This window comes from Pomacea canaliculata, linkage group LG4 (assembly GCF_003073045.1).
Source record: "Pomacea canaliculata isolate SZHN2017 linkage group LG4, ASM307304v1, whole genome shotgun sequence".
In the NCBI taxonomy this organism is placed as follows: Eukaryota; Metazoa; Mollusca; class Gastropoda; order Architaenioglossa; family Ampullariidae; genus Pomacea; species Pomacea canaliculata.
In genome coordinates this window covers 21,267,538-21,282,938 of record NC_037593.1, presented here as the reverse complement: position 1 = coordinate 21,282,938, position 15,401 = coordinate 21,267,538, and the positions used below count along the sequence as shown (strand labels likewise).

Genomic DNA, 15,401 nt, shown 5'->3' with positions numbered 1-15,401 from the left:
GAAACTGTCGTTGTTTGTGTCAACAATTCCGATACAGGACCTGCTACTCAAAAGACATTAATCAAGACCTTCATCAAAAGATTCAAGTGGTATTACCTGTTCGCTGCATGTATAATCATCACTCTTTTGGTTGTGGTCATCGTTATCTCTGTATACTACTCCAGTAAGTATTGTACTGTTACTGTTGTTATCTCAATGCGCCATGAAAGTAACGGTGCTAGGTGCAGTTCTTGTCATCCTCACGTTGTCTTCCTCTGAACATGATCTTCGCGTGAATGTGATTAAGTGGGTGCCACTGATGTTTCGCTGGTGTATGTAAGGGGTTGTTTAGTTGTTGATGAGGACGGCGAAGTGGCACTTGTACAAACATTAATGAATAATTAAGGTACACAGAGCCTAAGGAGGACAAGTGTGGTGTTACCGAGTGTGTAAGTGTATTTGCCATGCATAAGTTTGTCTTTCACAAAGGTCTAAATTCGAGTAACTTTATACAGACTGCGACAAATCTTTGACTGCCTCAAACTGTTCTTCGTTTCAAACGTTTTCTTAGATGCACTTGCTTCAACCTCATTCCTTTAGAATCCTTACAAAGGTCGTGTCCATTCCTGTTGACCTCCTTTTACAGAAAGAAATACAGAAGAAAACGTGAGCTGCCTCACTTCTATTAATCGAGTCAAGGTGGACGACAGGCAAGGTATGTGGCGGATAACAGTTTTTGTATCAAACTCATAAGAGTAGATACGATATAAGGCGTGAGAAATGTGTGTCTTCTAGAACACCATTCAATACCTGACGTTTATAATTTTAATAATTCATGCATAAAATTGTATTTTATTCTGTTCGTTTAGCCTTACTTGCGTTGAAGTCCTACTTTTGAGTCAGTTTGGGTTAGTTTTCCTTACCATAGGCTGGCAATGTCCTTAACAAGATCTAGGTATTCCAGTACTAACCAAAGTATCCAATGGTTTCCTCTTTTTTGTTTTTGTTTCATAAAGCAATCCGTGGTCGGCATAAAAAGCTATGGAGAGAGAACGCTTACCTCTTAGCTTGCTGTTAACCATATGACGATGCAAATCTGTATCTAGTAATTTTTTGCTTTTTCAAGTTGGTGATATTTGGTATAATTATTCATGATAACTCACGGTGTAGGGTGAAGAATTTTACAAACACGACCTAAAGGATACTGTTCTTTTTGTTATGTAAGTAGTCGGCCTTATAGAGGAGATTTGATCATTGTACGACTTGTTTTTGTTTTGTTTTGTTTTGTTTTGTTTTGTTTTGTTTTGTTTTGTTTTGTTTTGTTTTGTTTTGTTTTGTTTATTGCGTGATAAAGTAAAGAACAATATTCATGATTTTCAAATATGTGGTTTGCGTGTGTGAAACGGACTATATTTCGTTAAAGATATTGCGGTGCCATTAGTCCCACTTGTCTTTTGTCATCGCTTGAAGTGGCAAAGGTGACTCACATCTGACAATACTTGGTCACTCTTTTCACGCTTACTATCGGCCAATATCCTTTTCCAATTGATGTTTTCTTTCTTTCGCAAACTCCTCACTCATTCTCAGTGATTATACCATCTTTCCAAGGAAAAGGTAAAAACACGTGGAATCCACCAGTCACGCATGCGTTCTCTCGCACCAATCATTCAGGTTAGCTGGGCTTCCGTCTACCCTTTGACCTTTCTGACACTGGTGTTTCCGTCTGCATTGGGTAATCGAGAAACGATGTTGTCGTCATCTATGTAAAAGATTAGTTACCTTGACAAAGAGAAATGTGATTTATATTTACAAATATGGATTTAAATGCTTATGACAAACTATCTGTAGACTTCATGAATGTCGCCTATTTCAACTATATAACCATTGTCATTAACAGTGTATGAGAATTCAGTCGTTAGTTATTAACCATAGTGGTCAAATTAATATATATGTATCTGATGCTAAGCCTCAGTTTTAGAGAAAATGTAAACTTGTTCAGGAAAACATCATTCTTTGGATTGTTTGTAGCTATTTTATTTTATCTTCTTCAATTGTTTGTACGGAGATGTTGACGGCGGAAGCTGGACAGGTATTGTTAACTGTGATGCATAAGACTCAGACTCAAGTGTCGTCGATAGTTTACTGCTCCTAATATCTACGGTGACAGTCTTACAACAAACTTAGTTTACCTGGTGGTAGGTAGTGCTAAACACTTATATTTTAAGTTTATAGATAGAATGACCGTTGGAGCGTGCAAATAGCAGACACGGTGGTGATAGCAAAGTTGACACACACCAGACGATACTTGCGCACTCTCTGTTCTTACTCACCAGCAGCCGTGATCGGTTTTAATTTCTCTTTTTCTTTCTTTCCCATATCGTCACTGACTCTCAGGACAGTTTAATGTTTCCCAAGTAAAAGGTAGACACATGCAGTGACCAGCAGTCACGCATGCGCTCTCTCTTACCAATCATTCAGGTCAGCCGGTGTGACGTCATGCACGGGCATCTACTAGAAATGTTAAGACGGGTGGTCCAAGCGGTACGGGAGGTACTGGTCGGTACAACAGCGGGGTCGAACATCCTTTATAACGCCAGTAGCCGCCAGGTAGCCAAATGCCACAATGGTTGTAATATTGGTGACAGTTCTATATATCTGGTGGTCATCGTTTCTTCCATAGTTCAGGATAGAGACATCATTTGCAATATCATGTGTTTTGTCATCCCTGGAAGGTAAAGTCTTCATCGATGGAAGCTGTTGAGAGCCTATAATACATTTTGTCTTGGTTAGTGGTCTTTAGTCCCTAGTCGCCAAACTGTCTTGACACCGTTTGTTAGATTGTCCATAGTTTCCGTTTCCGTAAGAGTATTTTGCTATCAGACTACATTGTTATTCCATTGCTAAACGCCTCAAACAGAGATGTATAACTTTTGTCTGGTCTTTACCCCTCAACCTTACCTGACACTAATGACCCTGCTAGGAACAAGTGCTCCCATAGACAAAGCTCTGGCGATCATCGAAACTCGAGAACGTGGGGGTCTAGGGGGGAGATCTGAACCCTAGCGAGAAAAAAAATGATCAACATTTACAAATATGGATTTAAAGATTCATAACGAATTATATGTAGGCATCGACCTCCTCTTGGTCGGTTTTACTTCAATTATATTTATACTATCATTATTATTTGCCATTTATCTGAATTAAAAAGTTATAGTCACTTTACCAGAACCTCAATGTTCAATTTGATATCTATCCAAGACCCACTTGTAGAGAACAATATAAACCAGTTAAGGAAAACAAATCTGATATTCTTCAAAAGGTAATTATTGAATCCTCAGATGCAGACTTTTTGGCGCTAATTGTATTTTTCTGGCCATGGTCACCTGACATGGAGGATACAAACAGTCCGATGTACGAGGAAACAATCAGTAAAGCTGAATACTGGGTCAGTGAGTGCATGTTGTCTGGGCTGCTTCTTTAGTTCTTGTTCTTTGTGTTTTACGTGTGTATGCTTATGACTTTGTATCTATCTCTCTATCCTTCTCTTTGTGTGTGTGCGTGTGTGTGTGTGTGCACGCGCGTGAGACTGAGTGTACAGGCAGGTGATTGAAATTATGTCTTTAAAATGTAAACATTTAGGCGTGTCCAGGCCACTCAACGGTTCAATAATTTATAAAGAACATGAAATTCTCCCATAGTGGACGTCCCAGTGCTTATGAAACTTGCTTTCTTCTTTAGGTATGTGTGATATCTTTCGATGTGTCAGCATTGTTAGATAAATGTAAAGTAATGCATATCTTAGAGTGAAAACGTCTGTATTGTCACTAGATTAATGATAGCTTACTTTTGCTATTTGAAATTATATGTTTGTCCCATAGGTGACTGAAATATTTCAGGCGAGTTTCCTGTCCTCTTGTATCAGATCTGCTGCGACAGAAATGATGTAAGTTACAACTATTTTAATATAATTATGTTAACTGAAATGCGAAGTCACCGTCACCTTTACTTTCATTATTATCAACTTGAGGTCAGTGACCTTATACAGAAGTTACATTACCGTCTAACAGCGCGGGAGTTATACTTACAGATACACTGGCATAGAGTACAAAATATATACGAAATTCACCAGAAGTGAGATGTACATTGTTTTTGTTGTTTTTAGGGGTCTTGGCGGGAATATTTTGGTTCGCTTCGTGCTGCATGTGAGCTGTGACACTGCAACAGAAATTGAAGTAAACAAAGCCTACATCGAGGGTCACTTGCTCCTGCACAGAACACAGGACAAAAGCCGTGTGGTCAGCATCAGTAAACATATTTATCTTAAGAAATTGAACAAGAAAATCCCTACCTCAGTAGCCGTACCACCATCTGAAATACCTGGTGAGTTTGAAATCAGTGTTATTTTCGAGAATTGTGTTTCGCAGAAATATCGATTGTTGTTGATGATCATGATTTGTCATGTCTGTGACAAATATCATGAATTAAAGTCGCTTGATGCATTCTTTTGCTATACCCGACTGTAAGCTGTGTTTAAGAAGCGATTAAAGTAAAGAATCGTTTAGCAACCCCATATTTGATCAGAAATAACAAAGAGCTTCAGTACTGATAATTTAAACATATCGTACAATTCGGCTTTGTCTTTTTTTTCCTACCGCGTATTCAGGTGGTATAGAGTTTATATTGATGATGATGATAAAAGAAAAATATGTTTACAAAAGATGCAATATGATGATGTGTAAAAACTACATGCATGATCCTGCCATATTAGACTGTACATGATTGAGACAGTTCGTAGTAAACTATAGAGAAAAATATAAGGGTGATATCATGCACATCTACTGTAGATTAACTTCCATTGAAACACAATACCATTATCCCATGGGAACAAGGAAGTTGAAAGGTTTAAGAGGCGCCCTATGTATCCTCCTCCTGGGTTCATTTTGAGCTCTTTTCAAGTTCCTGGTACAGTGGTACCTCGACATACGAGTTTAATTCGTTCCGTAACCTTGCTCGTATGTCAAATTGCTCGTATCTCAAAGCAATTTTCCCCATTGAAATTCATTGAAATGCCATTAATCCGTTCCAGCCCCCAAAACACCACCTCAGTTGTTTTTGTTAAGTGTTTTTGAATAAGAAAAAGTGTATTTACAAGAAGAAACATTTATTTATGAATAACAAATACATATTCTATAAAAACATATTAAATTCTTCGTTTGTGGAAGTGTGTGGGATGTGCTTCAGCAAATCGCCGTAAATCGCTCGTGCCTTCTCACACATGATGCTTTGTGTTAAGGTTCCTCCTTGAAGCTGCTTCTCTGTCACCCACACAGTCAATAGTTTCTCCATCTTTTCATGGAGAGAAGTCCGGAGCTTAGAAATTATTGTAACGCCCTTAGCTGGCGTTGTACCCTTTATCAACTCCTGTTTAAGCTCAGAACATATCATTGATGTGCTACACCCGTACATCCTCGCCAAGTCAATTACTCGCACACCTTGCTCATGTTTTTCTACGATTTCGCGCTTTAATTCAATAGACATCATCTTCTTCTTCGGGCCCATGGTTACAAAAATAAATGTGATAATGTTTTGTAAATGTACAAAAAGCAAAAAAACGCCAACCCAACTTATCAAAAATGCTTCGAAAACGAGTGAAACAAGCACACAACACAGACTGAGGTCTAGTCTGAGGTGGGAGAAACTGTAAGACGCTGCACACGACCCCAACATCCACCCCGCATGTTGGGGTTGTGTGCAGCGGTGTAGTGTGCGAGTCCTCGTATCTCAAATCTTGCTCTTATCTCGAAGCAAAATATCGCTCGCTCGGCGGCTCGTATCTCAAAACACTCGTATGTCAGGGCACTCGTATGTCGAGGTACCACTGTATTTTAAAAAAAAGGAATAATAAAAAGAGAAGTTCTCATTAGAAACTTGGGCTCAAATTAATTAACCCCCACCCATCCAACCCAATTGTCTAAATAGGTAGAAATGAGCTGCTTATATGATAATCCATGTCGTTAAAGGTCTGGTTTGCAATTTATTGTATGGTGATACTTACGTTGTTTCTTTACTTTACTTCCATTACAAACGAGTTCACACTTAGTTGACATCTGTTTCTATAAATGTAAAATTTTTCCATAATGAAAATGAGGCTAAAGATATCTTATCTAATGTAGAATCACTTTGGACTCCAAATATGATTAACTGTTTGCTCACTTCAATATGTTCGCAAGGAAGACATTTATATTTTTACCTAAGAAACAGATCATTCCAAAACTTTGATACAATAATGAAATCAAAGAACAAGAGCTGTATAGATGTTCTTTGACTGTGCACAGAGAGTGAAGATATCTACTGTCCTAGTTGTATAAGGTATAAAAGCTAAGATTAGGTGTAAAGTCAGCTAGTGAAACCACTGAAGTGTTGTAACTGTTGTATAAGGAAATGAATGTCCACATTGAAAGTCGTATAACGTCTTCCCTACTTTTTAATGCATGGACGAGGTGTCCGTGAACATGAAAATTTATGATATATATCCTGTAGCGGGAGCGCTGGTGTAGGTCAGCGGCTACTGCTGACAGTGCATCTTCCCTCCACTCCGCATGCCCTCTCACCCCACGCTTGGTCGCGCGAGCGGCGCGCAGCGCGAGACGGACAGCAAAGGCGGGTGACGTAGTGCCCAAGCTGTCCTGTAAAATAGCGGGTGACATAGTGCCCAAGCTGTCCTCTACAAATAGCGGGTGACGTAGTGCCCAAGCTGTCCTCTACAAATAGCGGGTGACGTAGTGCCCAAGCTGTCCGGTAGAAAAAGCTGGAGCCATACAGTGTTCAGTGATGTTAGTGACTGGTACAAATTCCAGTTAGTTATTTGGGTATTAAATCTGAAGGTGTGGGGGTTTTGGTGGTTTAGTTGTTGGCATGGAAATTATGATTGGGAAGTGGTCACTCCCTAGGGTGTCTTCCTCATAAACCTCCCATTTTAAGATATTTGCCAGTTCTGGGGTACATACCGATAGGTGTATGGCTGAAGTTGAGTCTGTATCGCCTGACATTAAACATGGGTGGGATGACCATTATTTAACAAACACATTAGAATTTTCCATTGCTTCTTCTAACATTGATGATGATGATGATGATGATGATGATGATGATGATGATGATGATGATGATTGATGATGGATGATTGATGATTGATGATGATGCAATACGTTAAAGATAAAAATGAAGCAGGTAACCTTTCTTGACTCATTGTTCAATCATTTCAAATTTGACGGATGAGTTGCGTTATACTTTATTGTTCTTTAGAACTGCTAAGTTTCTGTACAAAATACACAGCTATTTCTCACAATGTTCGCTGCTTTCATTCAATATGTGTACATCAATATCCTTGCAAAAGCTCCTGAAGGCGAGCACAAATACCGACTCAACCATCAGAACGCGTTACACGACACTCACGGGTAATGGCCACCACGTGGCTTGCTGATCATCGTGCCGGGTACCATTTATCTTCACAAAATACACATTATTCTCCCCGACACACAAAACAAACATCCTGATAGTCCATGAAATACTTTGAATTGAAAACGAGCAATTCTTGTGAGACCGACTGCTTCCTACCAGCGGAAAGTCGTGTGTGCGAGAAGCTGATGTAGGTGTTACTTGTCCTCCTGCATTGTATGTAACAATAGTTCAGATAAAGTCTTAGGGGAGTAATACCAACAACAACGAGTAACGTGAGTTTTTCGCTTTCCATCGAGGTGCAAGTAGAGACTAGTCACCACTAATTGCTCCAAACCCAATTTCGGGATATAGGCATTCTTACCTTTGGCACTGAGAAGTTGAATGAAAGAAGGTTAGAAATAAATTTCTAAAAGCATAAATTAGAAACCATTTCAAAGCTGCACTTGTTTTCAACATAATTTTGCTGGATTCCTTATCACAAACGTCTTCATTTATCCGACACCACACGAGATAGCTGACAAGCACAACTCGCATGCGTAACCATCATCAATGTATGCAAACTGTAATGATATGTTGCAGCTGTTCTCTAATCCTACTGACTTCTTTGACAGGCAAAGGTCATGCAGACACAAATGTGAGTTGCCCGCCTTCTCCACCTCGAGTGAAGCTGGACTACAATCAAGGTATGTGGCGGACGACAGTCTTTACATCGCACCCATAAGAGTAGATAGGTTATAGGACATGAGAAATTATATCTTATAGCACCACATGTAACGCTTTTATTTTACCAAATTATCATGTCAACGGAAGTGGCTCATGAGTCCTCAAACCTACGATCTGAGTCTCTCCGAGCAACATAGTTTACGTAGCTGTAGCTAGTTCTACACACTTGTATTTACACTGTGTAGATACCATGACCTGTAAAGAGTACAAGAAGTTCTGACAAAGGTGATACACACCAGACCTTTATTGCGCTCCCTACACTTTGTTTCTGTCAACCCTGTGTTACATGGGCGACACATGCACCACTTGTTGTGTGCTCTCTACCCCATAACCTGCCTGACACTGTGACCTGTCACGAACGAGTGCTTTTATTGACAAGGCTTTAACGGCCATCGAGACACTCAAACGTCGTGTTGTAAGAAGGGGATGCTTAATTTTGACGAGTAGAAAACTGATATATATATATACACACAAATGTGGATTGAAACAATCACTGGTCGGTTTTTGTTTCATTAGATGCGGACTATCATTCCCATTAACAGGTTACTCAAATTTAAAGTATTCAGTCCTTAAAAGCAGATAATTATTATTCAAATTGTTACTTGTATAAATTTAGTGTGTATATATATATATGTGTGTGTGTCTGAAGCCAAGCCCAATTTTTTAAACAAAAGGCAAAGCCAATAAGGAAAACAAGATATCTAGTATTTTTCCGTGGGTAATTATTGAATTCTCAGGTGCAGACTTCGAGGCGCTAATTCTATTCTTCTGGCCATGGTCACGTGACATGAAGAACACAAACAGTCCGATGTACGAGGAAACAATCAGTAAAGCTGAATACTGGGTCAGTGAGTGCATGTTGTCTGGGCTGCTTCTTTAGTTCTTGTTCTCTTTTTTAAGGTTTCGTGTTTCTTTGTTTACGCCTCGCTCTCTCTCTCTCTGTATGCACAGGCAGATGGGTGGATTAATTAATGAATATAACCATCTACACATGTGCACTAGATTTCACGGATTCAAATTTTGTAAAAGTGCATGAACTTCAGCCTTTAGTGGGCGTTAAAGTGCTATAATACATGTTGTCGTTATTGAAGAATAGTTCTTTTGATGTAAGTAAGCATTTGTTGAGAGATTTGTTTATTGATATCTTGGAGTTTTTCAATAGGTAACAAAGATCTTTCAGACCAGTTCACTTTTCTCGTGTATCAGACCCGCTGCGACAAAACTGATGTAAGTTATTAACATTTCTAATATAATCATGCTCAATTAAATTAGAATGTAACATCAACTTAACCTTCATCATTATCATGTAGATGACAATGACCTTTTACAGAAGTTTAGTTAACCTATAGCAGCGAGAAAACTGACATGCCTCATTTTTAGAATCGGATGAAACATAGAGGAAATGCACCATAAGTGAAATATGTCCACGTGGTTTTGTTTTAGTGATCAAGGCGGCAATATTCTGGTTCACTTCAAGCTGTATGTGAGCTGTGACAATGCAGCAGAAGTAGAAATAAACAGAGCCTACATCGAGGGTCACTTGCTCCTGCAGAGAACACAGGACAGAAGTTGTGTGGTCAGCATCGGTCAAGATATTCACCTTCAGCAGTTGAGTAATACTATCTCTTCAAAAGACCCAGATTATCCATCTAAAATAAATGGTAAGTGTGAAATCATTGCTATTTGCGAGAACTGCAGTTTGCGCAAACTTCTTTTTACTTAAATAGCGATTGTTGTTGTTGTTGTTGTTGTTGTTGTTGTTGTTGTTGTTGTTGTTGTTGTTGTTGATGTACTTAACTATGATTGTAAAATTCATTCTACTGTAAAACACTCAGTATGTTTCCTATATACTTTGAAAAAATAATTAGATGGCAATTAACTGCTTAATTTTACTTTAAATTTATCATATTTTACTACCGATACAACCCTGACGATGCTTTACGATGAGTTCCAATGACAATGCATGATTAGGCTGCTGGCGGCTTCAACTCCTGTTATCGTAACATTCACATTCGGGTAGCTGAAGGTCGGATTCCGACTGGAAATGTTCACCCGTTATAGAAAGAAGCCCTTAATCAGATGTTATCGGGTACGATCTCATTAAAGAGAGTTGAAGCTGAGCAGACTGAACAAATGGGAATGGGACATGAACTTTTGTGCCTTTAATGAACCTGGTGATAGGGATATTTTAGGTGTTTTGTATCTGTAGAAATTATTCTCCGGCTTTATGAAGTCCTGTATCTACAATTGAAACTCCGCCTAGTTTTGGTGCGAAACACTGGTTAGCTTGAGTGTCGAGTGCTAACCGCTACAAAATAAAGTTTCCCATTCTTGGTGACCCGCCACGACGAAAGGAGTCTTGTCATAAATTAGATATTTGTCAAATTGAATAATTTCAAAATTTGCAGGGTCTTGCCTTTATGTTTATACTAAAGTTATTCATCTAGTCCTAACATGGAGTTAGTTATAAAGGTTTTAATTGTGTACGGAGAAAAGCGGGTTCAATGACTCAAAAATTCCGACAGGTTTTTTAACAACGGGGTTATCGAATTTTTTACACAGTGCTTAATTGTGCATGATGATAAAATACAGCACTTGACATTATTTCAAGTAACGCAAAGTACATAGAAATGAATATTTGCGTGCTTTCAATGCCTCTGCCTGTTAGCAAATTAAAAGGAAATAGGAGAATCTGTTACTGCAATCTACTCATCATGCACATTAACAGAGACAGCAGAATACTAAAACATTATCTACTATTATGGCAGAAATGAGTAGAGAAATAAAATTGAAGAAAAGTGCATGCTTGACATACCGAGAAACTGTGAGAACTGGCGCACCATACAGAAATAAAAATTTCTAGAAGCAGAACTGTCATGTCAGCTTGTGTTTGTTCATACATGTGTATTCACATGTCAATTCACTCCGCAATGAAAAAACACTTTCCCCTTTATTCAAGAAAAGCACAAAGTGTTCCACTGCCTTCATGGAATAAATGCGGATCGTCAGTAGGGTCTCGTTCTCTTGTCGATGTTGGCTACTTGATTGGTTGGTGAGTGAGTGACCAATGACATCCATCGTTGTGTCTATGTGAATGTGCAAAGTAAAATAGGGACCGGAGAACTTAGCCAGGGGACGGAGCTAGTGGTCAGCAGCTGAAGCCACTTCCGCAGGTCTAAGGCTGAATTCCCTTGTACCTCGAGACCGGGTCTTCAGCCAAACTGACAAGACTCGGGAGGAAAGATGCTTCTGTTACAGAACCTTGAGCATGGGGGTGAGTCAGTGACGAAGAACTGTGAGGACACTGCCTGCTGTCGCCGTGGAAAGCAAAGGGCTTCGTGACCAGGGCTCTCACTACCTGTGAGACTTAGACAGAAGTCTTAGTTCTCAACTAGAGGAGAACGTGTCTAAATAACTGGAGAACTTTGAAGGTGGCGCTCGTTGGACGGCTGTATGTTGCATAACAAACATCGAAAATACCACATGTTGCCGATCGACGTGTGAGTTTTGTACTATATTCCTGCAACTTATGTTGACGTGGGTAGCAAGAGCAAAGGTCTACTATCGCCCACGTGCCCACGTGCCCAGCTCCCCGGGGCCAGTATTCGCGTCTCAGCTAAAACTCAGGAATACTACAACAGTCCCAAACAACACTTTCGTTAATTTATCAGTCAAATTTTAGTGAGACTGAACATAGAGATTTCCGGCTTTCTGGCAAGGTTTGATACGATGGGGCTCTGAGAGGAAAATGGTACTGAAACAGCGTTTGAATTTTGTAATTTTCCTGGTGAAATTGGGACTGAACGCAGTGAATTACCTTGATTAAAATGTATTTTAAGACGATTTCTAACTTTCATTTTAAAATTGCAGTGTATTTTCCAGTTAGTTAAATAAGCAAGGAATCCATTTTAAAATAAAAGTCAAACTGTACAAATTTGACCCCAATCATTTTTGGGGCCTCTAGTACGAAACTGTTCTGCGCGACTTGAGACTCATTTCGTCGTGGTGGATCACATTATAAAAATCAATATCTGTACATTATATAAAATTATGGTGAACGACGACTACATATTACAAAACTGGTAGCCCTATGCGATGTCGATTATTACTTTACCTTAACTACAAAAGAACATGCTGTATTTTATAGTTTAGTATACCACATTACTTCTCATTGGAGTGTTTGCGTCATGTCACATTATGTGAAAAGTGATAATAAGTAGTATGATGAGTATTACGATCGGCCTTGGAGATGGAGGATAATGAAGGTTATATTTGCTAATTGTAGAGTATGGGAGTACATACGGTACTTAGTCCAAAGTCCCTTTGTAGTCAGCATAAAATATAAAATTTTTATGTTTCTGCTTGTCATATGTTACAGACACCATCTGTGGTCAGTCTCAGATGTACTCTGTTCCTAAAATTATGGGTGGTCGGCCTGTAAAACGCGGAGAGTACCCGTGGGTAGTAAAGCTTTTGATTAGTACGGATAAAATTACACTATGTGGAGGCACCATTTGGGACTACAACCACATCCTAACGGCGGCACACTGCATCGCTATGTAATGGTCATTCATTTACTTGAAAAATGTATTTTGTGTCATTCGAAAAGATAGATGATTAAAACTCCTAAGTAATACTATCACAATAAAGCTAAACATCGATTGGTTGAAAAGTTAGTCTGGATATGACTAAGCATAGGTTGCTAGTTAGTAGTACTGACTGACTGACTGACTGATTGACTGACTGACTGACTGTTTTATGCTTTATAATAGTAATAAATATTTGCACGATAAGAAACATTTGTTTTCTCCACTAAGCTCAGCTTTTTCTGTAGGCTGCCAATGGACAACAGCACAGGACTGGTAGACTCACAAGGTATAAGTGTCATTGCCGGTAAGTGGGAGACATTAATTCCTTCCCGTAACGAGCAGTACAGAAGGGTCAAGTCCGTACGAATTCACAAAGACTTCAAAGGAAAAATTGGCAATATAGGTGAGTGTCGTGCTTCTCCCAGCTTAAAATATATTGTAATATTATTTAATTAATAATATTATTATCATTTTATTGACATATAATGCAGTTTCTTGAATGATCATTGCGTTTCAGACTACTAAAACTTGAATAAACACAAGACAGACACAGAAACACACACATACACACACAATGTACATGTTTTCCAAATGTCATTTACTGCAAAGACGACTACATGAAATTTATCCTCCTGAAATGTACACATTGTTAAGATGTTGAATATTTGTCTGTACGTCAAAGCATGTGTTTTACCTAGTCAGTCACACCTATCTCAAACACGGTTTTCTCAAACTTCTAATGCACTTTTTCAGAGAAACTTACAAACTAGGGCAGTCATCAAAACAATGCATATCTGATGAAACAAAATCAAATCCGTTTGTCTTACAATCAAACAAGCAAGTAATCAAAAATATGATTAATGCAAACAATTTTTAAAAAGGGATTTATAAACGATTTTGTTGAATGGAAGGCAATAAAAAGGAAGTAATATTCTAATGATAGAATGATTCGTTTATTGTATTTGAAGTCAGTAGTTTAAAAACTGTTAAAACCCAATCGTCGGAATTCCTAAGCAAACGACATTGCCCTATTGAAACTGGCCAAGCCGTTACATCCCACCCAGCTAGTGATGAAAGTGTGTCACCCTGATGCCAGCATCCAGCTACCAAACAAGGGCATTGTTGCAGGCTGGGGACGAACGAAGGGTAAGTGACTGAGCTTATTTGAAAGAAAAGTCTTTCTACATAGGTATGATGTTGTACTTTGAGAGGCAGTGGGGAGCAATGGAGGGGAAAGCCAAGTACCCTGAGAAACCTTCTGGACGCCAGCTCTAGAAACATATATATATATAGAAATGTACCTCATTGAGGAATTATGACAGTGACAAACTTTATTTGTCCCGATGGGGAATTTAGACATGGGAACGGTGTTCATTTACTACATAAATAATTCTATATATATATAGTATCTATAGGTTTCCATGACGTACAATCAAAACAACCTCGCAAGCATTCAGTACTCTCATCAGTCGAGTGCTTCACCAACTTAACAACAGAATCCATACGATCACACACAGGCCTGTAAATCTTTTTTTTTCTTATAAGTGGCAAAGTTAGGTATGATAATATATGTTCCAAAATGAATAACGTATTTGTCCACTAATTTGACACTACATAGTCAGATTAATGGTGTTTGACTGAGATCCAGATGTGTTCGTCGCCGTCATCTTGCCATCGTCGTGAGTATGAAGCACAAGGGGAACACAAGGGGAACATGTCGCGTTTCCTGGATCTATAAGTTTCAGGCTTCAAGTTTATATCTAAATATATATATATAGAGAGAGAGTCAGTGCCATCTATATCTACCATATGTTGTCAAATGATTACCGTGATTTTATTTTTGCTACAGTGGAACCTAAAACATTTCCTGAGGTACAGCAAAGTGTAGAACAAACTCTATTAAATGCAAGCGACTGCATGAAGCTGATGACACTTCAAGGCTATTGGATTCACCTGACCGACGGGACACTATGCTCAGTTAACGATGAGCTAGAAGGAAAAAGTGCTTGTATGGTGAGAGAAATTACACACGTTATCTTGTACTAGTAGGCATACCGAATGTCATGTGATTAAATTGTTAGTCATAGTCGTTAGAGGATGCAAGTTCTTTTCTTGATAAAGTAAGCTGGTGGCTTATTATTTTTGTTTTATTTTGTTAAAAATATAGTAATCTAAGCAACACATACAACAATACATTTCTTTCTATTTTTAATGTACTTAGAACAAGCGGCTGACGAGAATCAGCGCAGAAATGTTATAATGATGTAATGATATAATATTCACGTAGACAAGTTATATAATTGTACCGTTATTTGTTAAAAACTTTCAGGGGGATTCTGGTAGTCCACTTTTTGCGAATGTGGGAACCGGAGGTGATGAACGTTACACAATCTTTGGCATCGTCTCGCACGGTATGGCGTGTGGAAGATCCCCTACAGTGCATACGTCGGTTCCACATTACCTTGAATGGATCCAAAGCACAATACAAATGTTGCAACACTTGTAAACTATAGAAATTAACAGCATTGGCATACACACACTCGGTCTATCTACCTGTTTGTCCATAAAAATATAAATATATATAACGAGAGGCCAATGTTGCATCCACGCAGGTCGTGTGATAAACCAAACAATGTTGATAAAGCTGTAATA

The 15,401-nt window shown here is 38.8% G+C and overlaps 1 protein-coding gene across 5 annotated transcripts in view; it reads left to right on the top strand.

Annotated features, from left to right (window-relative positions):
- LOC112562672 (transmembrane protease serine 11F-like) overlaps nt 1–15,401 on the top strand; it is a 19,334-nt gene extending 3,933 nt beyond the window's left edge. For all 5 annotated transcript variants that reach the window (XM_025236062.1, XM_025236061.1, XM_025236063.1 and 2 more), the window contains 14 exons: nt 38–163; nt 626–694; nt 3,318–3,424; nt 3,858–3,922; nt 4,142–4,359; nt 8,049–8,120; nt 8,898–9,004; nt 9,323–9,387; nt 9,604–9,821; nt 12,539–12,719; nt 12,995–13,152; nt 13,764–13,895; nt 14,599–14,762; nt 15,079–15,401. In XM_025236062.1, coding sequence (XP_025091847.1) covers nt 38–163; nt 626–694; nt 3,318–3,424; nt 3,858–3,922; nt 4,142–4,359; nt 8,049–8,120; nt 8,898–9,004; nt 9,323–9,387; nt 9,604–9,821; nt 12,539–12,719; nt 12,995–13,152; nt 13,764–13,895; nt 14,599–14,762; nt 15,079–15,255 — 1,859 coding nt within the window. In that variant the 3' untranslated portion in view covers nt 15,256–15,401. The remainder of the gene's footprint in view (nt 1–37; nt 164–625; nt 695–3,317; nt 3,425–3,857; nt 3,923–4,141; nt 4,360–8,048; nt 8,121–8,897; nt 9,005–9,322; nt 9,388–9,603; nt 9,822–12,538; nt 12,720–12,994; nt 13,153–13,763; nt 13,896–14,598; nt 14,763–15,078) is intronic.